The 24,114-nt window shown below is 40.0% G+C and overlaps 1 protein-coding gene across 1 annotated transcript; it reads left to right on the top strand.

Annotated features, from left to right (window-relative positions):
• Positions 1-4,764: 4,764 nt before the first annotated feature.
• On the top strand, positions 4,765-20,187 carry LOC116315071 (protein SSUH2 homolog). The gene is made up of 12 exons (XM_031733233.2): positions 4,765-4,969; positions 9,067-9,147; positions 9,223-9,298; positions 9,382-9,511; positions 10,192-10,252; positions 11,096-11,217; positions 11,387-11,449; positions 11,539-11,618; positions 13,629-13,721; positions 13,847-13,952; positions 14,561-14,668; positions 17,905-20,187. Exons 1-12 carry the CDS (start codon positions 4,957-4,959, stop codon positions 18,043-18,045), a joined length of 1,074 nt encoding a protein of 357 aa, XP_031589093.1. The 5' UTR covers positions 4,765-4,956; the 3' UTR covers positions 18,046-20,187.
• The last annotated feature ends 3,927 nt before the right edge of the window (positions 20,188-24,114 follow it).

Raw genomic sequence — 24,114 nt, 5'->3', positions numbered from 1 at the left:
CATCAGTCTTCTTTTCCATATATAATGATGATTTCATTTATTAGGGTAAGAAAAGCAATCAAACCATGCCTGTGTTAAAAAATAACAAAGTAGTATTCTGTTCAGCCTTTTCTTAAAATAAAAAATAAAAACACTATACTGTGGAAGTATGAAAAGATGACACATCCCAATATTTTACTCCAATTTTAATCTCAGCTTCTCACAACTGAACACTCAAGTTGCCAAAAACCTAACCCTCTCACTTCCGAGCCATCACACATGTTTCTTGGCACGGTAGAGCCATTTGTGTGTTGCAACCATTTTAACACAGCGCTTGTTTTTCTGTGCCTAAAAACTGCGTCATATTAAAAAATTCATTAAAAATCATGCTTGATAGTTGACATGACTTTCTCAATGGATTCCTCTTTTTGAACACCTGCGCTATATTTGTGTTCATGTGTTTATCTCATTCCACTGTATAAATGTAGAGAAGGATATTTCTGGTCAAATTCAACGTGCTCAGTGGAATATAACATTATATAAAAAATTAATTGAAAATCATCTCTGATCGTTGACATGAAATTGTCAGCTGAATACTTCTCTGGGTTACCTTTCCTACGTGTGTGCCAACTTTCATCACAGAATGCTGCAAGAGTCCAGAGAATATTTCTACTCAAATTTAACAAGGTTATTTTAATCAACAAAAAATTTACAAAATAAAATCATTTTTGATAGTTGACAGGAAATTCTCCACAAATTCCTCTTCCCTGCAACTCACACTACATGTCTGCAAAGTTTCACCTCCAGCCACTGCAATATTTCTCCTTTTTGCCTTTATTGGGCAAAAAGGCAAAAACCACTTTCCTTAAATCAAGACAAACAGGAAAGTGGTGTTGATTTCCCCCCCCCGGACTGGAGGTCTGGATTGGCTGTCTGTTTAAAAAGTCCTAAACTCTGATCCTATCAGTCAGTGCAGAGCTTAGATGAAGCTGATGTGTGAGGGGACTTGCCCCGTTGTAACTGCCTCAAAAGCCCTCTAGGGCTACTTCCTCTGATACACACCAAAGTGTGAGTAGACTTGCAGGCCCGGCAGCTCCCCTGTAGCTCAGTGCACTTAGTAACTAATGGGGCTAAATTTAGTGCCTTGGAAAACTGAGCCCTAAGGATCTTTTAGTTTTAAAGGGTTGTAGTAGCCAGTAAGAACACATCACACATTTTTATGGTTTTATAACATTAGAATCCTTCTATTTTACAATTTCTTCGTGAATTTGGGGTATTGTGATTCATTGTGTTTTTGAGCATGATAGTTTCCTTTAGGGTTTATTATAGCCTCTGTCTCTGTTTATATTGGAGTATTTATTTATGTCAGGGGTGGGAGAACTCCAGGCCTCAAGGGCCAGTGTCCTGCAGGTTTTAAATGTGTCCTTGATCCAACACAACTGATTTAAATGGCTAAATTACTTCCTCAACATGTCTTGAAGTTCTCCAGAGGCCTGATAATGAACTAATCATTTGATTCAGGTGTGTTGACCCAGTGTGATATCTAAAACCTGCAGGACATCAGCCCTTGAGGCCTGGAGTTCCCCACCCCTGGTTTATGTAATATCTAGTTATCTTCCTTTGTGATACCTTTCTGGTTCGTAGTCATGTCCCTGTGTCTGCTTTCTCCAAATGATAATCTGGTTTTCCCATTTAGTTGTGCCCTGTCTTCTCATTCAGCTATATCTCCCTTCCTAATGCATTTCGTCATTTCGAGCTGATTGGAGACCAAAACAGCCAATCAGATTTTTTTACATCCAAGTCTGTGATTGGCTGGTTTTGTGGCACAAATATAACGGTGTACAGAAAGAGGTGAACGCGCACGGGCAGAAATGTTGAGAGCGCAAGCAACACATTGCGAGCAAGCGCAATTGCAAAAAGTGAGCGAGAGGGGCTGCTATTGTGCGTATGGATAATAGCAAACACTGAAATACAGTTTTTGCACGCAGCAATGAATTTTGTTCACTCAAATTTAGCTTTTCTTCGCTCAAAATAAATTTCTCCTCAAAATGCAACACTTGCACCGGCAACTTTTTTATTTATTTATTTTTTTATGTGAGCTCAAATCTTTTTTACGTGCGCTCAGAATAGTGGCACAAAAATAACGCCATAGCTGTCAGGTTAAAACACTCGGTCGTGGTTTTGTAACGCAAACGCTGGCCCTCCTCTCAGAGCCTACGCTCTATCTGCTGTTCCCAAACAGAGATACGCAAGTTTCTCCGTGACTGCAGCTGCCAGTCAAAGCTGTTATGATGACGTTACACCCCAATTTAACATCACCGCGGTAGGAATTAGAATCAAACGTATCGGAAAGGACTACGGTGGCCCCTAGAGACAAAGCACGTACAAACTCCAAAACACTTGCAAACTCCAAAACACAACGGAAGTGCTCCAGGACGCTAGGGGCAGTGTTGAGCTTTTGTTACCTAGTAACTACACAAGCCAGGAAGTACCAATGACCGGATTTGGGCTCTATCCCAATTCAGGGTCTGCAGCCTTAAAGGCCACATTTTAAGGCCGATTATGTCACAGCGACACGACGAAGGCTGTCCCAATTCAAAGGCTGCTCGAAATGCGGCCCTCAAATGCGTCCTTAATTTCCCTGAATTTTAAGGATGGGTCGGTGTAGCCTTCATGGCCCAACATATCCCAGATTTCATAGCGCGGCCGTGGTGTGGATAATTTTGCCGAAAAAAACGGTGGAAGCGGAGCCGCCAAAGAGTAAACTTTCAGAAGTAAGTACTGAATATTATGTCACTTATTCATGCGCAAATGTTTTTATAATGAAGAACATTAAAACATTACTGTTGGCCACATGTCAGCAAAGTTAAGTGACATTAGCGATGTTTGTACTAACTTGGTTTTAAAGCCTTTACTTCAAAATATATGCCGTTCAATAGTTGACTTTAATCTTACAGAGAATGTGATGATTTTATGGATAATTAAAGTCAGTCATATATCCACAAACACAACAAGCTGAAAGTCAGTGATGCTGCTCGGTTTGCAGTCCTGAATATCACGGCACAAGCAGGATTCACTGCACTGTTAATGTTAGCTATGTTATATTGCTGCCTCTGTTCGGTGGTGTCGCCAAACGGACTTTAACGTGTGTTTGAACGAGCTGACGGTTCACTCGTTAAGCTGAAAGAAAGATGCTTTAATCACAGGAGTCACACATGTGTCCACTGTACCATCTGGAACTCTTCTTGTTTAGCACTCGTAATAACACAAACACTAAATCCTCCTTCTCTTGTGCTGTTTTGTAGCAGTGTATACACCTGAGACTGTCACCTGTCTGTCTGTCCTGCACTCTCTCTCTCTTTCTTTCTCTCTGATTGTGGAATAAAAGTATGAACATGTATTTATAAGTTACACTTGTGTTTGAATCCTGCAGCTTATCACACATTTGATTTCCATGTGTGACAACTGCAAGTGTCCAGAGTGAGGACAGACTGAGGGGGACCCACTCCTGCACATCATCTGTGAGGCTTTGCACCCCTGATGATCCACCAGGACAAACTCAGCAGTGTGTGAGGAAGAGGAGGAGGAAGAGCCAGCAGCAGCTGACAGATGGAGAGAATAGACAGACTGTTCCCTGTTTGTGAAGGACTGCTAGGAAAGTTTAACATAACTAATTGTCTGTCCTGAATCAGTCTTATTAGGTAATGTTCAAATAATGTTATCATTCCAGTGTTTTCAGTGTGGGAGAAAGTACTCAGGGCCTTCAAGTTACACACTATGAAAGGCAGAAACAAGTTTAATCAGAAACCTAAAGTATGTATCAGCAGCAGAATGGAGCTAAAAATAAATGTTTGTTTCAGTTCTATGAAGCTTTGAGTATTTTGGATCAGTAGCACTGCTGTGTTTGTTGCATCATATTGCTGTAATTGTTTATATGCTTTATATATTCTGAGGTAAGTTGATCTATAGTGTTACATCATATTCTATAAGGATGTTATGTGTTTGTATACTTTCTGCCCAGTTTGACCCATTTAGCAGAAGTCAGCCTGTTTGAGGCTCTGATATCTATTCTGTATGACTTAAAGCAGTTATTACATGGTCTGATTTTCTCACCCAATAAAGGAATATTTCATATATCAGTCTGATCTTCATTCTATCAGAAACAGTTATCACAGCTCGTACATTTTCTTTTTACACATGTATATAAGCATTGAGCCAAATTTAGTAATGCCAACATATTAAAAGAACAATGTTTGTCTCTTATATATAATACATCTGTATATACACTGTCAGAGATACTTGTCTTTGAGTGAAGATTTAAGGTGATAGGAAATATAATTAACTGCTACTTGCATCTTTGACCCAGAGTTCAAGCTCATAGAGAGATATAGATATATATAGAGAGAGATAGATATATAGATATATCTATAGATATATAATCTGACAATACATATAATATTGTCCATATTATATTAACATTACCACAGTGAGATGACTTTAGTCTCATGAACAACATTAGCTAATTATTATTTACTAACTAATCTTAAAATGACTGTTCAGTACAGAAATGAAGCCCAACTATCATGTTTTACAGTCCTGTGGTCTCAACTAATCAAAGTGATGTCATGACAAAAATGAATGACCAACAAAACATTTTTTCTCCTTCATTTCTGTCAAACAAAGCTGTGTGAAACGTTTAGACCGTCCCATTTCACATTTCAAGCCTCTCACTTCCGCACTTCCCGTACTTGTAGTACGCACCGTACGTAGTACGCGTAGTGTGCGTACTTCAAGCGTGCATACCCTGAATTGGGACACAGCCCATGTTTTCTACAACTGGATCCGCTATCCCTGCCCATTGCGCGCTACCGACGGAGGGGAAACGGAGGATAACTACTAAAACGTAAATGCGCGTCAGAGAGATTATAACGGACCAATAAAAATCAGCTGATATCAGCGTGATTGATCTGCAGCAGAATGAACAGCGCAGGTAAGAACTGAAACACGGGACGGCTGACTTTCTATCACGAAACGACCACCAAACGTCTCCGGGCCATTAAAGGCGCAAGCGCTCCGTTTCTGATAGTTCACCTCCGTAAATGTGTTTTGATTACAATCTGCATTCTTAGACTCTTTTGAAATTTCTTAGTCCAACGTGTGCATTTTTTTCTCTATTTGCTTACAGTTGTGCAGGAGAAAAAAGTACTTTTGTGAAAGAAAAAGGCTTTAGCAGAACTGAAACGCTGTTTCTGCTATAAACACATTCAGTGCGAGAAGATTAAGAAGTCAGAATCATGTTAAACCTCAGCACTCACTAAACTGAATTCATTTACTGCTTTGATCTATTTCTGTTTTTACGTGTGTGTTTTAAAGGAGCTTCAGTTGTTTTCTCTTTTGGACAGTAAACCCCAGATGAAACTCATCAACCCATCTGAACCTTGTTTCCTGAACAATTTAATGCAGATGTTCGCCTTTGTAGTGACGACAGAAAGAAAGTGAAATTGAAAAAAAAACCCAACGAATTAACAGGAACTTCCTGTTTTGTACGTAGTGCAATTTGGGCAATAAGCAACCTGATTTTTTCTGTTTTACGTTTTACAATTTTATACATTTCTTACAATTACAATCTCAGAGTCCCCCGTACATTTTTTAAAAATTATTTTAATGTCATCAGTGTTTGTTTTACAAGTAGAAAAACTAAGAAATACTATGAGAATTACAAGCATTTTTCAAAAACAAAGAAAAAAAAAGATTAAGGCATCTCAGTTCAACACAATTTATTTTTACTGTTGGAAGGATCAGTGGTCCGGCCCACATAAGATCAAAATGGGCTGAATGTGGCCCATGATGTAAAATTGGTTTGACATTCCTACTTTAGACCAAGGCTAGCTTTACTTAACAAAGGGAGGACACATATGGACTGCTGAACACTGAAAGAGAAAAAAAAGGGTCAGATTATTAGTAATTGATTTTAAAATAAGTAATCAACTCAGGAGAAGGAAGGGGGTGCTGTTACAGTGATGTAAATAATAATAATACATGATACTAAATAATATTTTGAGTCAAAGTCAAAATAGTATTTTCAGATTAAGGTTGAAATGTAGAGATTAAAGTGGTGTCGAGCTAACGGCTCCTATACCCTCTGCAAAATGCTGTGTGTGCGTGAGTTATTGAAATCGTTCTTAAGAATCAGTTTTGGTAACAAGGAAAATATTTCTGTTTTAGCACATAAACACTCGTAACAAGTACAAGGGCATTGAAGAGATGGTGCACAAAATACATCTGGTCAGAAAGAAAAACAACACAAACCTAGAATAGTTCATCAGATCTGTACAAAATGGAATAGCTGACAATGGACAGAGGGGGGGACACTGGGTGGGAAAACAGACACTCCGACAAATGAAGCCAGAGATAATATATACACTGATGGGTGATAAGGGAAGAGGAAACACAGTTACATAGGTAACAGGAACAAATTAGAACAAAACAGGATGCAAAGCTGGACACAGTGCACATGAAACAACAATTAACTAAATAAAACAGTAAGTAGCACGAACACGCAAGCTCGACATTAGGATAGACATAAGCAAACCCAGGAACACACGACAGGCTGAAGAGACAAGGATGAAACAAAGAGAAGAAAGTGGGAAGAAGTAAGGGAGACAAAAAAAGAGACACAGCTAAGACACAGAGCGAGAGAAAGGGAGACACAGAGACAGATATCAGTGATTTTGAATTTAAAAACGTGGTAGCTTATTGTAAACAAAATGGAAGTGGAGGGAAAATCTTGTGTGGTTCTCTAGTTTGCTGGTTTAAAGTCATTAGTTTAATTGTCATGAAAGGTCATGTGTAAAAACGAGAACCTGTGGTGGGGTTTCGGTTGCACCGTAATAAAATGGGAATGGTTGGTGATATTAAAGTCTTGTTTGTGGCACATTAGTATATGTGAGGGGGCAAACTCCTCAAGATGGGTGGTGACCATGGTGGCCATTTAGAAGTCGGCCATCTTGGATACAACTTTTGTTTTTTCAATAGGAAGAGGGCCATGTGACACATCAAACTTATTGGTAATGTCACAAGAAAAACAATGGTGCGCTTGGTTTCAACGTAATTTCTGTTTTTATATTACTGTGAAGCAATTTGTGGTTTTTATCCTGTGAAGAGTGCTATATAAATAAATTGAATTAAATATATAGTGCTTTTCTACTCTACCTAATTTCCTTGTAACTAAAACTGATTCTAAAGTACAATTTCACTAATACATCGACACGTTATTTTGCAGAGGCTGTAGCACCTGCTGTAATCTTCACATTTTGACATTTTACTCAAAATAGTATTTCGAGTTTAATCTTTTCGACTTCATTCTAAAAATGATCAATAATATTTTTTTTCTTAATGTGGTCCTAATATTCCTTCATAGGGTTAAAGAGGGCTAATGTTGATGATAATATTATGACATGTTATTCAGTTTTATTCAATTTAATTATACAGAACCTAAACACAACAACAGTTAAGGTGCTCGAGGTGCTTTGTATTGGAAGGTAAAGATCCTACAATAATGCAGAGAAAACAAAAAACAACAATAACAACAATCAAACCACCTCCTATGAGCATGCGCTTTGGTGACAATGGAAAGGAAAAACTCCCTTTTAACTGGAAGGAACCCCCAGTAGAACCAGGCTCAGGGAGGGGCAGCTATCTGCTGTGACCGATTGGGGTGAGGGGGGGAAGACAGGACAAAGACATGCTATGGAAGAGAGTCAGAGACTAATTATAACTACTGAGTGGCGGGGGAAATGGTGAGAGAAGAAGAAACACTCAGTGTATCATGGGAATCCCCCAGCAGCCTTGACCTTTTACAGCATAACTAAGGGAGGTTTCAGGGTCCCCCGATTCAGCCCTAACTATATGCTTTATCAGAAAGAAACGTTTTAAGCCTAATCTTAAAAGTAGAGATAGTGTCTGTCTCTGGAATGCAAACTGGGCGCTGGTTCCACAGAAGAAGGGCCTGAAAGCTAAAGTCTCTGCCTGTCATTCTACTTTTAAATATTCCAGGAACCACAAGTAAACCTGAAGTCTGAGAGCAAGTGGTGTAATGGGGTGATACGATACTATAAGGTCTTTCAGATAAGCCAGTCCAGCCTAGAAATTAAATTCACATTTTCATTAAAATGCTATTTTTGTACAGCTTAAACCCAGTTATAGCAGTGATTCCACTTCCCAGCAGAGAGACAGAGAGAGATCTCACAGTACAGTACTGCAGTGTGTATTTTCACTGTACTCATAAATACAATACAACTGACCAATAAACACTCTGCATGCCTCTACATTGCAAAGCACATTTGGGTGCAGTTGTGTCCTGGGCACTGTATTCATGGTAAGTGGTAAATAGACTGGTTCCTAGCGCCTTTCTACTCTACCTGAGCACTTTGTAAAACTTTCCTCATTCATACCCCGAGGTGCTTTCTATCTAACATTTACACATGTTCATGCTCCAGTGGATACATCGGACAGCAACTTGGGTTTGGTAGCCAAAGGATATTTGGCATGAGCACTGGAGCTCGAATCACTGATCGAATCACCAACCTTCCAATTAGTCTATGACATGCTCTACCTCATGAGCCACCGCTATATTCATTAGGTATTCATGAGACTTCAAGGTCCTAACATCCTATCCTAACTGGATAAAAAGGGGCTGGTTGATAAGCCAGGCCACATCTATACCAGTTAACTTTCTCTCCCTAAACCTGTTCTGTCTTACCATTCTTTAGCTGTTGAGAAGAAACCACACCACACTACCACAAGGATATTACATGCTAATTAATAAGCTGCTCGGAAATATATTTTTTGAACTTTGAAGAGATTTAGAATAGCTGTTTCCCTTTCAGTATTTATCCCAAGCTAACCAGCCACCAACTAGAGAGTGAAATCAGTTTCTTGACAAGACAAAATGTCAGACCTCCTAAGCTGCCTGGTCAGAGCTTTGGTTTGCACCAAAAAGTAAACATGGAAAGCTGGAAACACGACTAGCTTTAATTTTACCCAGAAGATTGGTTTGAATTTTTTGTTTCTTGTTTTTTGTTACAGCTATGTACCCACCTGTCATGGCACCCCAAGCCAATATGTTTGGAAATGTCCCAGGCTATGAAGGCACTGTGCCAGGAGGAGGTAAGAAAAGCCTGCTTCACATAATTCCTCACATTAATGCTGTTGCTGGTACTTGAAAATTTGTCATTGATGCAGGAGGTTTCCTGCCCCCTCCCATGCCCATGGAGCCAGTAGCCCCACCCCAACCCGGCCCTGAAAATCCTGAATGGAGGTACGACATATTACCTGTGTTTCTGAGCTGCTCACCAACCAGTAGAATATTCTGGTTTAACACAGAGTTTATGTGTTTTGTAGCATCCCCTCTCTGTCTGAGGATGAGGCTCGGGAGGCATTCAGGGAATTTGTGTCGTCTCATTGCTGCTACAGTGACGCTCCGGTCACTGAGGGAGAAATCACCTCCATGGAGCCATTCAACACATTTAGGGTGATTAAATGTTCCCTTTTTATAATGCTGTCAGCATCGGTGATGCTGAGGACTGAGTTACCTCCATATCTGCCTTTACTATCTTGATCAGTCTATTAAAGAGGTCTGGTTTGAACCGCTTTTATTCAGTTTAAACGTTTTTTCCAAAAATCTGACCAACGGACATAATTGAATGATAATGAACTGTTGAAAAATTACATGTGTAATGACTTTTCTTCTCAGAAACCTGAGGGCTTTAAGTAAGTGTCCAAACCTACTGAAGCATTAGTTTGCCAACCCCGTGGCAGCAAATAATTGTGCAGTTTTGTGGGTCTGACAGGTTATTTCATTACATATCTTCAGGGCTGTTGCAAGTGGTCAAAAACTACACTGTAGATTAGTCTTACAGCAGGATTTGTTATGCAGTAATGCACACCGCACTGTTACTAGTAGGCTAACATCAGTTATTTCTACCTAAAGTTTTATGCTAACGACAACAATTCATAATATTTTTTGTTACAAAATATTTTCACCCTAACTTGTCTCCCTCTTGTTTTTTTTTTAAATCTACATGTGCATTAATACAACTTCATCCTGATCCAGAAACACACTGAAGGCTCACAAAGTTCGTTGTACGTTGACAGGGGAATCTTACCATCACATCCAGTTTCTCTTGGTAAAGTCAGTTTTCTGTTCCTTAGTACCGTCTAGAGACGTTCACTGAGTCCAGGTCAACTGAGTGGGCAGAGAAACCATATGAAGGTAAAAACACATTTTCATTTTATTCAATCCAGAAGAATTTACAGGCAGTCGAGAAACGGGTAAAAAAAAATCCCTGAACTAAAAAGGAAACATGGGGAAAAACACAGCTAGTGGGGCAACTCAATAATAAATACACAAGATAATGAGGGAAGAGGAAACGGGAAGGGAATACAAAAACAAACTAATTACAGAAAACAGAACAAGGGAAGGAAACTAAATAACAGAACTATTCCACTACCGGAAAAAGATACATGAATATAATTCCAAAGAATACCAAGATTTACTAAAAAAACTCAAAGTCACTTTCTAACAGACCCAGGACCATAACACAAACTACATGGAAAAATGCCACTGCAAAATTTCCAGTGTTGAATTGACACTAGAAAGTGTCTATATAGGTCCACTCTTTTGAGTGTTAAATGAACACTTTTGACAGTGATATATTTTTAACAATAACCTAGTCAGTTTTAAAGGTTAGCAATGACTAACACTGAGCAGTGCTGATTTTCCAACACTGGAAAATAACTCAAAATGCTAGTAATATTCCAGTGTTAGGAAATCAGCACTGCTCAACGTCATTGTTAATCTTTAAAACTGACTAAGTTACTGTTAAAAATATAACACTGTCAAAGTGTCCATTTAACACTAAAAAGAGTGGACCTATATAGACACTTTCTAGTGTCAATTCAACACTGGAGAAACACACTTGCTTCTGGTTTCACTACAACGAATTCCTCTTTTGGTCATTGTTGCCTAATCCTACTCGCAATGGAGTAACTTAGCTAAACATCAGTTTGGTTTTTTTTGACTGTCACTTGTTGTGAGCTCTTGTATAATTAATAGGTGAGCCTGCTGACTTTTACACCCAGCCCGCTCCACGACCATGGGAGGTCCAGGCCACCCCCCCCAAACTCTTCAGTGACCATAAAATGAAGATCCGGGTGCCATACACGTCCTCTGTCAAGGTGACTGAATAACAGAAGCTATCTATCAGAGTGCTGGTTTTAGCTTTAAGAGGGCTGACACAACTTTCATTATGTAAATCGAATTGAAGGTTCTAAGGAGAATTGTCTGTCAGTGTGACAATAATCTTATTATTAACTTTTTTGTGTGTATGTGTGTGTGTGTTTTTAGGAATGCTACACCTGCCATGCAACAGGTATAGAGCAATGCACTGAGTGCAATGGATGTGGAAAAGTAAGAAAACTCTCAAAAATGCATAATAATTGCTGACAGGAAAAATCTGGTGGTAATGTTAAAAAATGTGCTTATTTGTGTCTTTGTAGAAATCTTGTTGGGTGTGTAATGGTACTGGAGTGAAGTTCGATGCAGCCTGCAGTCACTGCAACGGCACAGGCAAAGAAAGGTACTACTTTTTTCAGAACAAACCTATGCATACAGCATTACCATAAATAAAAAGGCAATTATTACTTTTTTTTAAGAGCAAATCAACCCAATGCAGTAAACTGGAGATTTTTTTTAAAAAGGGACCAAAACAGCCAGGTTTTCTGTTTATGCATGCAAACCATTAATAAAATATCTAGTTAGCCATTCATTCATTCATTAGCCATTCAAGTGCAATCATTACCAGACTTCCATTCTTCTTCTCTTTTTAAAATTTAGGTGATATAAATAACTGTGACTATAGATAACACAGGGATACTGAGTTTCTGTTAAGGTTGAGCCATATCTTCCTATCTGCAATAATAAGTGTATACATCTATACATGATTAAGAAAGCAAGAATATCAATATCAATGATACTACGTGGCCTAGTGTACTCCACAACAAGATAATTCCAGACATGTCTGAGAGTGAGAGCAGTGTGTCAGCCTCCAATGATGACTTCATACCTAAAAAGGGAGCTACAAGAGGGCAGACCACCAGCAAAGCACCACACTTTTCAAAATATTCAAGAAAACTGTTCCTGCTAAAAGTGGAAACAAGAACTTTGTTGAGTACAACAAAGCTGTGAAAGCACAAGTAGACGTGACATTAACACTGGTCCCCCCCCATACACACAGCCACGAAAACAATTCTTGAACCAAGGTGTGCTCCTGTGTGCAGAGCAGGTGCATCTTGTCTGCAGTGCAACCAGCAATAAAACCAAAAGAACCAACAACTGACTTTTCACATCTTTTTTCATCAGCATTTGTCATCCCACACTACTATATCTGTGTGTGTGTATATATATGTATGTATTTTTTTTAATGCATATATATATGTGTGTGTGTGTGTGTGTGTGTGTGTGTGTGTGTATACATAAGGGGTTTGATCATTAAAGACTGAAATAACATACTGTTTGTTGCTTCAGGGACAGAATGATATCCAGCACTACAGACTTGCCTGATGAATATAGGAGCAGAGATAGTCACACCACAATCATCTGTGTCCTCTATCTGCATCCCACAATAACTCAATTTTGATTAAAAAAAAAAAATCTTTATATTTTATTTTAAAAGACGTAAAGGATGGAATCTGTTAAATTGTGTTCTGGATGATGTGAAGATAAGCAGCAATATTAACAGAATAAGTGTACACATACTCACAAAATAATAAATGAAATACAGAATTATTAGAATTTAAAAAAATAAATAAATAAATCTGATCTAAGGAAACAAGAATGGTCCAAACCTTTCCTGCCGGGTAAATCCAGGTAAATCTAGAAAAGCACCTCCCAAAGATGATTTTAGATTATTACAGAGCTGATTTCAATTCACATTTAAAAACTCTTACTTGATTCAGGCTTGGCTTTAGGAACAGTTGAGTCTTGAAGAAATGAGTTTTGGAATAAGAATAATTTGGATGTATGTTCATGGATGTATGATTCAAGACTGATGTTCGCTGATGACAGCTTATCGATACAAATGACGATGCAGAGGTGATTGACATCCTCTGTGACATTGCCTGCGTTATCAGGCCATATGGACTCTAAATCAACACCACAGAGCGATCGGCGGCTGCTTTTCATCTCAATGGTGCCCCAATTAAGCAGTGAATTTAAACGCATTGATTTGATAGTTCAAAAATCAGATCACAGATTACATCCACAGCAGAATGGGCCAAGCGAAGAAGAAGCAGTCTAACATTAGTATGAAGACCGCCTCCAAAACCTGGACCTTGCTGAAATAAAACCTTGATAGGCCTGTTTGTTGAAATGCAATATGGAATTTCCATATGTGATCACACCTGAAACAAAAACATTGAGACTGCTGCCAGCGAAAACCAACTGTTGGTGATCAAATACAGCAAAGCAGCATACTGGTTATGTGTTCAACCACCTAGAACAACCACCAGCTAGGGCCTAAAGAAGATATTGATGTGACCACAAAAATAAAAACAAAAGGTTAATGTGTCACGTCCATGTTTGTGTTTAGTTGTAGTAAGTGTAATGGCAGAGGGAAAAAGGAGTGTCAAACCTGTAAAGGAAAACGCCAACTGCTGACCTACATCGAGCTCAAAGTGGAGTGGTGAGTACAAGTACTGCAGCTGTTCCAAGATTTCTATAATTCAGTGGCTTTATTAGGTTTCTTAAAGATGTTGTGATTTGGTACATATATACATATATATGAATATAGTTATTGTGTGTATTTAGGAAAAACAATGTGGAAGACCACGTGGTGGAGCATAACTCTGGTTTAAAGACTGATAAGCTGAGCTCAGTGAATGGGAAGGAGCTGTTCAAGAACAGCCAGAACTTGGTATGCACACACACACACGTGCGCGCGCACACACACACACACACTCATGTGTGTGTGTATTTGTATCCTTGTGGGGACATCTCATTGACATAATGCTTTCCCTAGCCGCTTACCCTAACCCTAACCATCAAAAATGAATGCCTAACCCTGACCCTTACCCTAAACCTAATCTAATTGTAACCCTGACACTAAAACCACATTTTGAGTCTCACAAATGCCTTCAAACTCGTGGGGACTGGGATTTTGGTCCCCACGAGGGCTGTTTGTCCCCACAAGTATAGTAAACTACCAATTTTTGGTCCCCATGAAGACCACACACACACACACACACAGCTAATGTAGCTTCACACTTTTCAGTTCAGTAATTTCATACCAAAATATACACAGTAAACTACATCACAGTAATTTCTACACAATAGTTTAGAATGCTCTATTCCAAATTTTGCATTTTAAAGATGAACTAATCTTCATAGGTAAAACATAATGCCACAGCAGGAGCTCACTTCAGCCAGATGTAGTTTAGGTAAACATAAATGTAAGAAGTAAAAGACATTGCTGGGGTTAGCTGTGTGTATATTGTGTGTTAATTTCTGTCTTTTGTCTCTCAGGTTTACCCGCTGTTTGGGTTTCCAAACCCAGCAGTCTCTCAGACCTCTGAGCGTCTGATCAAAGAACATCAAACTAAGTATGGCCAAACCTCCAGGATTCTGCAGCAGGTAGGCCGACACACAGCTCAAGAGAAAAATAAAAGTTCTATTCTAGTGTGCCTGTGTTGCTCTGCAATTTTGCAACCAAAATGCTTGTTGGTGGGGGAGTTTCTCTCTTTATGTTGATTCATACACTTCTAGTTAGTTGCAAAAAAACATGAACCACACAATTCTGGAAGTAACCAGACATGTGTAGAAGAAACGAAAGCACCAAATGGGCCAATCACAGTGTCATTAGTGTGTTGAGACACATACATTTACAATTCCAGGAAAGTTTGTGGTGTAATTTACAATGTGGGGTTTCAGAGTGGTTGGTTCTTATGACACAAGTAACGTTTTCAAAGACCTTCAGAGTGCAGTGTTTAATTAAAATGAAATATTCCAAAGTTAAAACAATACTATGTACAGTATCGGCGAGATTTTGTGAAATTAGTCCAGTGTCATAAGGAGATGTACAGTTTGATGACCACATGTAGTGTTCTGTGGTGCGTCGTGACTGAAGGAGTCTTGAAATGAATGAATACATTTTTGAGAACACACTAATAAAAAAAAACTTCACCTTGCAAAAGACAACTAGTCACTATTTCTGAACGGTATGTAGTTATCCACCTACCCAAAGGAATGGAGAATATAATCATTATGTTTGTTTGTTTGTTAGCAGTCTTTTTCTAGATATCATTTTCAAATTTTGTGTGATGGTAGATGCCAAGGACAGCTCGAGCTGACTTAATTTGGGTGAAAATCAGGTCAAGGGTCACATAAAATATGTAAATCAGCAAAACCATATATAACCCACCCAAGTTTTTATGGATCATCTTCAAACTTCACAATAATATAAAAGGCTTTGGGGGGGACACGAGTATCTTGGTTGGCTAAACATTTGGCCTTAACCTTTACTGTTAGCACCCAATGTCAAAGTTGATCTTGAAAAACAATTTCAAAAAACCATATCAAGTAATACATCAGGGGATGGAAACAACTGTGCAATACATGTTTAAATGTTTATTCCACATAAGACTAAGAAAATGATTTTGCTAAATATATGCATGTTTTGCCTCTTAGTATATTTTAAGTTAATCTTTCAGACTCTTCCAGGGCAATAGGTCTCAGTGTGGTTGGTATTTAAAGTAGGTCTTGAAAATGAAAAGTATACACATGTTTAAAAAAAACAACAACAAAAAAATAAAGAGTACAATTTACAAAGAACATAAATTCAAGGATTTTGTTCTATTTAAGCTAGACTATCTACTAGGGATGGACCGATCCGATATTACGTATCGGTATCGGTCCGATACTGACCTAAATTACTGGATCGGATTTCGGAGAGAGATAAAAAATCTAATCCGATCCATTAAATACCACGAAAGCACCTCACAAAACTTGCGCCATGGCGTAACTCGGCTCATAACCTTAGCACGTCGGAGCAGTATGCGTCACGTGATAGAGCGGCTGTGGCGTGCGAGACCTCTCGGCGGTCTGGTTGAGCATCTGGAGCCTCGTTACCAAACCAGCATTTCATCTCAGAGAAATTTATCCTAGAGAGAAGTAAAGCAAGTGTGTAAGTTCATCTCTGAATGTTTGTAAAGCATTCCCACGTTAAGCTTAACAACCGATATATGGAGCGACTGCCTCTCTCTCCCTCCCTCTCCTGCTGCTACTTCAATCATGAAACTGCTTAATGATCAGCTGATCGGCTTTTCTGTCGCCAGTCCATCTCTCTTCTTTGTTTTTGGCCCACTTTGCACCAGAAAGAGGAAACCAGCGGCGGAACAACAGCAGCACGTTTGAGCTTATAAGCTGTTGTTAGAATTATTTAATATTACTTCCTACACCAGGATCCTTTTCTACGTAGCTGACGGCTGATAACTGTGCAGGGGCGGATCTAGCAAAGTTTAGCGAGGGGGGCCGATAGGGCATTAACAGGGAAAGGGGGGCACAAAGACGTACCTTTCTTTCTTATTCTCATTTAAAATGTCTAGCTTTTAATAAATAATTATCTGAATCTTACACCCAAAGTTTTAATCTGATGTAAAATGTATAGAAGTCCATTACTGTATATAGGAACTATCAAGTCAAATTTATAACCTAGTAAGCTATAGTACTTTTTCCTTTGGGAAGGTACCATCTGTGCAGTCTGCAATTCTGTTGAAGAAAGATGTTGAATCTATTTAATTTTTGTAAAAATAATAGATTTCTGTGCATTTTTAAAAAAAATTTTTTTACATGTGCATTAAATTAAAGTTGATTATGTCAATTAAGCATCACAAGGCAGAGGGTGGGGGGTTGTTCCCTATGTTTTTTTGCTGGGACTTTGCAACCCTATTAGTTAGGTTGTTTAATATTTCCGCTAAGTACTCTTTAAAATACCAGAATAGGGAGGATGGTGTAGGTTTCAGTTTATTAGATTGATCAGTATTGTTGAACTATGAATTTTTTTGGGTGCAGTGTATTTTTTACATACAGGTATAACAGAATAGCTTTAGTGTTTGTTTTTTTTAAACTTGAGTATGAACTTATACAAAATGCAGCAAGATATTTAAAAAACAGTTTTATTGATTAAAAAATACACTATATCGGATTCATATCGGTATCGGCAGATATCCAAATTTATGATATTGGTATCGGTATCGGATATAAAAAAGGGGTATCGTGCCATCTCTACTATCTGCTGATGTTTTTGTGGTACAGCTTGTGATATTTGCTCAATTAAACATGAAAGTTAAATGGAAATAATCACAAAAATGAAGAAAATCATAATCGTTTAATGTTAAAAAGGATTCTGTTTTATTTTAGCATTGTTGTGAAAGATAACTATATAGTATTTAGAAATTGTCACTTTCTGTCTTTTGAAATGGGAAGTTTTTTTATTAGTTTGTTTTCATATATAGGACTTTGTAGTAGTCCTTCACTTTTTTCATATTTTAAATATTTAGATATTTCTTTTTACATATTTTAACATATTTTAAAAGCATATTTTAAAATTTTAGGCTTTTATCTTTAATAGTCTTTGAGATAGTCATGTTCAAACATTGCCACAAATTTCAGCTTGTGACAAATGAGTCACAGCAATGAGTATTAATGTTTAATAATGATCTGCCATTTAATGTTTATGAGAAGCAGAGACGGTCAAGATGTACAACAGAATAATGCTGATGTTTTTCATTTCCTCCAGCTTTTAGTCCATGCTAAGCTAAGCTAACGCTTTCTTACTCAAACTGAGACGCACCTCTATCTCTCTCTTTCAGAGGCAGACGGTTGAGCTGATCCCCATCACCAGGGTGAACTACAAGTGGAAAGACAACACCCACGCCTACTATGTGTACGGCAAAGAGCACAAAGTCAATGCTGACGACTATCCAGCAACCTGCTGCTGCGTCATCCTGTAGACTATTCTGCATCCCACACAAAGAACATCATACCAAAGTAAACATAGTGGTGGGAGTGAATTAAATTAAGGATTTGGAGTAGCTTGGTCAAAGTCTAGACTGAAATTCATTTCAGATGCTTTGGCATAGTCTTTAATATGCCAAAATCACAGATGAGTTAGAATCTCAGTGGTCAGGGGTCACATTTTCTGAAAATCTTTGTCGCCAGTATTTTAGCATGCCATGTCCCTCTCTGGACTTTTTTATTCTTTTCTTTTTCATGTTTATTGAAGCATATCATATAGTGTCTGTTGCATTTGCTAAACATCCTATATCTGTAAAAGAAACGAGGATCAATATAAAGGTTAATTATTGCTTAGCTCTAAGTCACCATGAAAAGCTTCTATATTTGCTTTTTCATTCACATGTTTTTCTGACAGTCTACTCTGTACTTAAATGCATTCTGGGAGAAGGAAGGAAGGAAAAAGGCTCAGTTCATATGGCCTGAAGCGAGTTGGTGACAGAATGACATATTAGTAGCTCGACTCTGTTTTCCGCTCACCTCACTTTAGCAGACCAATATGGGGCCGCACCACAGCAATCTGCCACAGTGTCTTATTCATCTACTGTGAAAAAGACAATGAGATACTTGAACTCCTCCACTTAAGGCAGCAACCCTGAGTTGACCATGCACTCCTTCCTTCTATAAAAAATATATGATATGAATTTTGAGGGGCTTGTAGGTGCACCTTATCAGCATTTGAAAATTATAAAATATGAAAAATTTTGAACATTACAGTTTTATAATTAACTGTAATCAGTTAATTATAAAACTTGAATGTCTCCAAAACAATTTTCCAGGTGCACATCTGACAATAGGAGTCACAGTAAGACCGCTCACATCTTTAGCTGACGTAATTGCAACCATAGACTGTATATAAAAGCTCATGCTAAATAGCTTTTTAAACTCTTCCAGTTGCTAAATGTAGTCCAAATGTAAAGACATGTATAAGAAAATGCCCATTAGCTGCCTTTCTCTGTCAGCTCAGTAGACTTTTATGATGGAGTTAAGTTTAAGTTGCTAATCTCTGGTCTTACTGAATACAGCATGATGTTGCCTTGGTAATTATAGACACCACTACAGTCAAAAAGGAGTATAAAATACGATATGCCTCAAGCCAGTGTGTGATGCGTCTCCTCCTTTTTCACATCAGGTATTAAAGCACCAAGACAGCAGTAGTCATAATCATCAGCTTAAGGCTTTGAGTCTTCACATTGGAACTTCCCTAATCAATGCAGAACATTGACTATATCCATCTATTATATACCATATGTCTGCAAAAACTAAAGAAATACACAAAACCACGCAACCCTTTAGACTGGCTTCCTTCAAGACTGCAAAAATCCTGTAGGAGGCATTGTCCGACTCAGAGGGTCTGCCTTTCTGCTGGCTGTTACTTCTCTTTGATATTCAGGAGGAAATTAGTTCTGTTAAAACTGTTAAACTGTTAAAAATATTTTTATGTGCATTTATTTTTTTATGTGCATTTACTTAAATATGTATTCTGTTTACCATTTGAAGATTTTAGTTTTAGTTTTGTTTTTAGTTAAACAGGTAACACAGTTCTTATTTTGATAATATAACCACCAACTTTTCTCTTTTATAATTTTGTTTCTTCTGAATGTAACCCCTAATGTCAGATTGTTCCAGAACACATCTCAATTGTAAAAATATGGATTTAAAATATGGACATCACCATTTACTAAGTGGAATGCTCTTTTATCAGCATAGCCTGCCTTACCTACATACAGGTACATTTTTGCTCATAACCTGGTGGGCCTGATTGTTATTACATGTTATGATCTGTTATCACTGTGGTGTATTAATGGTATGTTAGTCCTTAAACTGAAAAATAAAATCTGAGACTCATCTGCTTCTTTCCCATATTTCCATCAAGCTGGGGATGCATAGAAATGATGATAAACAGAAAGAAGTGAAGATTTTGTAATATCTGCAGTGATCCGAGTATTTATCAGTCCAAGTCTTTACTCATTTTTGTGACTTAGGATTTCTTGTTGAAAAGAATTCTACTGTAACGCACCAGAAAAGGAGAGAAGTTGTCCTTCATTTAGTTTCGAACTAATAAATGTTGCAATCTTCAATAGAACATTCAGTGTGTTTTTTAACATTTATGTATCATTAATGTTGTTACACACACACACACACCTATATATATATATATATATATTGTTTTTATGTGTAGTTTTTGGCTTTCTGTACTGCTAATTGTCACCAATGAATTGTATTTTAGATAAAGGTATAAGCTAAAAATGTTAGAAGGAAAAAAACGAGAATTTTGTTTGGCTTTTTTGATGTGATATATCTGTGTGAATTTGACACGAGAAGTCAGGTATACAAACCACATAAATGTCAGTTATGCTTCTTTTGATGTGAAATGAAAGTGAATTGTCTTCTGTCATGTTTTTTTTTGACCCTGTGGCAGCCCCCTTTTCACACATTTGCAAAGACTTGTTGCACGAGAGCGTCAAAGAGATTGCGAAACAGTCCTCAAAATTATCATCAAGCTACCTTTAAACTGGTAACCACATATACATATGAGTTACATGAGTTTTTGATATTTTTTCATAAGTGGCAAAAGTACCGCATCCGAATAAAAGTTATTTCTGAATGGACATCGCATTAATAGCAACAGAGATTTATCGAATCTAACTTAGGCAGAAATCTTGAAATTCAAAAGCGTGTCATAATTTCATAATTATGAGGTTTTTTTATAATTATTTAAGTACACCTGCAAATACACTGTTTTCAGTCACTATGTTTGAGTGATTTTTTTTTATCTGTATTTAACCAGGGCAAAAAATATCCATTGAGATTAGAAAATGTCTTTTGCAAGAATATTGTGGCCAAGATGAGAGATCTGACGCCCTCTAGGGGATAAAGATGAAAATTACATGATGTGAGTCTAAATTGCTAACAGTAAAAATTGCAAAGTACCCAGAAATCTCACAGGCCTCTGAGCATTTGTTAAAAGAACATCAAACCTCCAGGATTCTGCAGCAAGCAGACACAGCCCAAGAGAAAAATAAAGAGGCATCTTCTGCTATCCTTGTCTCATCAAAATATAAATCTAGTTGAAAAGTAATACATTAAAGCTGAAATGCAATTATCTTTAGTTTTACTGGTAGAGAAAATGTGCTTAGTAAAGCTTAATTTAGACTTCTGTGTTGAGGCCATCTAGAGCCTAATGCAGGGGTGGGCAACTCCAGGCCTCGAGGGCCGGTGTCCTGCAGGTTTTAGATATCACCCTGGGTCAGCACACCTGAATCACATGATTAGTTTGTTACCAAGCCTCTGGAGAACTTCAGGACATGTTTTTTTTTTGGCTCTTTTGCCATCAGAATTATTGTCTAAAGGCGAAGAAAGATGCCCAACGGATTTACTTTACCAAATTGACCATCCCAGCCTTGCCGTAATGGTCCGTTTGATTCACCTTTCATTGTTTATTTTATTTTCACTTGCTGAATACGGGACAGACCTGACTGGGGGAAAGAAAGGGGAGAAAGAAAGAGGGAAAGAAAAACAGCTGAGAAGAGGGACGGGGAAAAAGGGCAAGAAACAAAAACCAACAGAATAAGCAGATAAAAAATACATATATCGATCACCTGGATCACCTGTTGAGAAAGAAAAAAGAAAACAAGCAGAAGAAAACGAGAGTAATAGAATAAACAACATCACAATGATCTATGGGAATATGACAGTAAATACTAAATATTAAACATTATTGTGCAGCACGTAAGATCGACAGCGCACAGTGTGCTTTGAGGTAAGAGCCAAAAAGGGTGTAGTTTGTGTGTGATCACCTGTGTGTACACCTGTGAGCATGGACGCGCTTGTTTTTTTAAAAGGTTCCTTCATGTAATGATCTGCTACAGGGTGTGGGGGGGCCACTGCCCCGTCCTCCAGGGCATGAAGCAGGTATGGAGGAGATCAAAACTCCAGACATCCAGAGGCCCCCAGAACACAAGGAAGACCAACAGAGGGGCAGCCGCGCCACTATCCCAGAAAGAGCTGAGGAGAGTCCCAGATGAGGGGTCACTCAGCAGCCGCGGAGCAGAAGCCAGGGGGGGTTGCAGTGACGTGCCCGTGAGCTCCGCCGGCAGCCAGCTGTGCCTGAGTGACCGAGCGAGCCCCAGGCTCCAGGCCCCGATAAGCAGCCGCCAAGGAGTGAGCCGGTGTGTACCTGGGCACCCATCCCCGGACACAAAGAACCACCAACGCACCGATGTCTGAGGGCATCCGCCACCGGCAGGGGAAGTGGTGGGGGGAGATAGGCCTCCAAACCTTGGAGGGCCTGAGATGTCCCCAGAGAGGTGGCGTCTGATACCCAACCTGACATATAGACACAGACATACACGCACACACAGATACAAACATCCATTCCCACCCTCATGCTCTCATAGGCAATTACTCCACACTCAACCAACGTGGAGACAGACATAAAGAGACGCTGTACACACAATCACTCTCCCCAAGCGTACTCTAAGAACTGGGTCTAGGTACCCTTGCCCCTGGAGGGGGAAACTGCACCCAGACCCAGGTGGCGTTACCCTTTTCCCTGCGGTGGGGAGAAGCAGACCGCCCCGACTCCGCAGCAGCAGGGAGGCCCCACATTCCAGACCCCAGTCGGGCGGCCAACTCCTCCTCCTAGCCCCCCCGCTCCAGCAGGCCGCAGAGAACGGGGGTGTGAGAAGACTCCAAACCTCCCTCCACCCGCTCATATGTAGTGTTGATGTATGTGTTCTAAGGTGCATTTAAAACCCAGGAGGGCATGGAGCTACCTGCCAGAGAGCAGCAGGTAAGTGCATAGCCCCTCCTGCTAGCCCTCAATGTCTACGTGTATTTAAAATTGAGAGGTGGGCAACGACGCCAGGGGTGAGGTGTACACCCTGATGGTAATTTGAATTCCGTGTAGCGTGCCTATGCCCAAGATCCTATATGTATGTGTAATGAGAGTGTGAGTAATGTGAATGTCTAAGTTGTGGGATAAAATTGAGGCAGAGGCAGCCAGAAGGGGACAGAGGTGGGGGATGCCTCCTCTGCACCCTGGTGACACACCCCTACCCCAAGGCCCTGCATGTGTGGGTGATTGTGGTGGAGCGGGAAGAGGGAGGAAGCTGGAGATGGGGAGGGAAGGAAGGAGGGCAGTGACCCCTCCCTGGGGCCAGCTCCCCCACTGACCCCAGTAGGCACCCCCATACTCTGCGACCCGCCAGGGAAAGGGGGCCCAGGCCCATCCGGACCGGGGCCCAGTGCAGCAGCGCCGCCTGGCCCCACAGAGCCCGGGACAGTCCACCTGACCCCACCACAGAGAAAACTGCACCCACCACATCATCCACTCATCTTCCAGACTACACAAAACAATAGACGCCCAGGCTGAGATCTTCCTCCACCTCTCCTGTATCTCCCCCTCCTGCAGAGAGAGTTCCTGAAGAGAGGAAAGCTCCTGCAAGATGTGACAACCTCCCCCACCAGTTGAAGAGCCCCCCAGGTGGCTCGATGCACCGGCGGCACGCTGCGCCAGGGCTGGGCCCCCACACACCCACCCGCCCACAACCCCGGCAACACACCAACCAGGACCCAAGCCCCCGAGGCCCGGCCAGGGCCCCAGCCCAGAGACGGAGCACCCCCAGAACCTCACGCCCGTCCCGGACCCACCCAGGGGCAGCCAGGCTACCAGGTCAGTAACCCACGTCCGTCAGCACAGACCCTCCCCTAGCCCCGCTGCACGCAGCCAAGAGGAAACCGTCACCTAAGAGCCAACAGAGCCCCTAATTGGCCATGACCGCTACCCCGGGTTGAGCCCCTCAAGGAAGATGCTCCTGGGGAACCCCCCGACGCCCTAAGCCTGTCCCTACCCCCACACCAATCACAACAGTGAAGGTGGGACCAAACTATGACCCCCCACCCTCACTAGGTGATGGAGCTGATCAAAGGAGCCCAGAGCAATTGATCGGATGTGGTGGCAGAGGCTGTATCAAGACTAATGTAATCTCCACTCCGTGTGGAGT

This window comes from Oreochromis aureus, linkage group 5 (genome assembly GCF_013358895.1).
Source record: "Oreochromis aureus strain Israel breed Guangdong linkage group 5, ZZ_aureus, whole genome shotgun sequence".
NCBI lineage: Eukaryota > Metazoa > Chordata > Actinopteri > Cichliformes > Cichlidae > Oreochromis > Oreochromis aureus.
The sequence above is the reverse complement of the archived record's forward strand: the minus strand, read 5'-3'. Positions and strand labels throughout refer to the sequence as shown.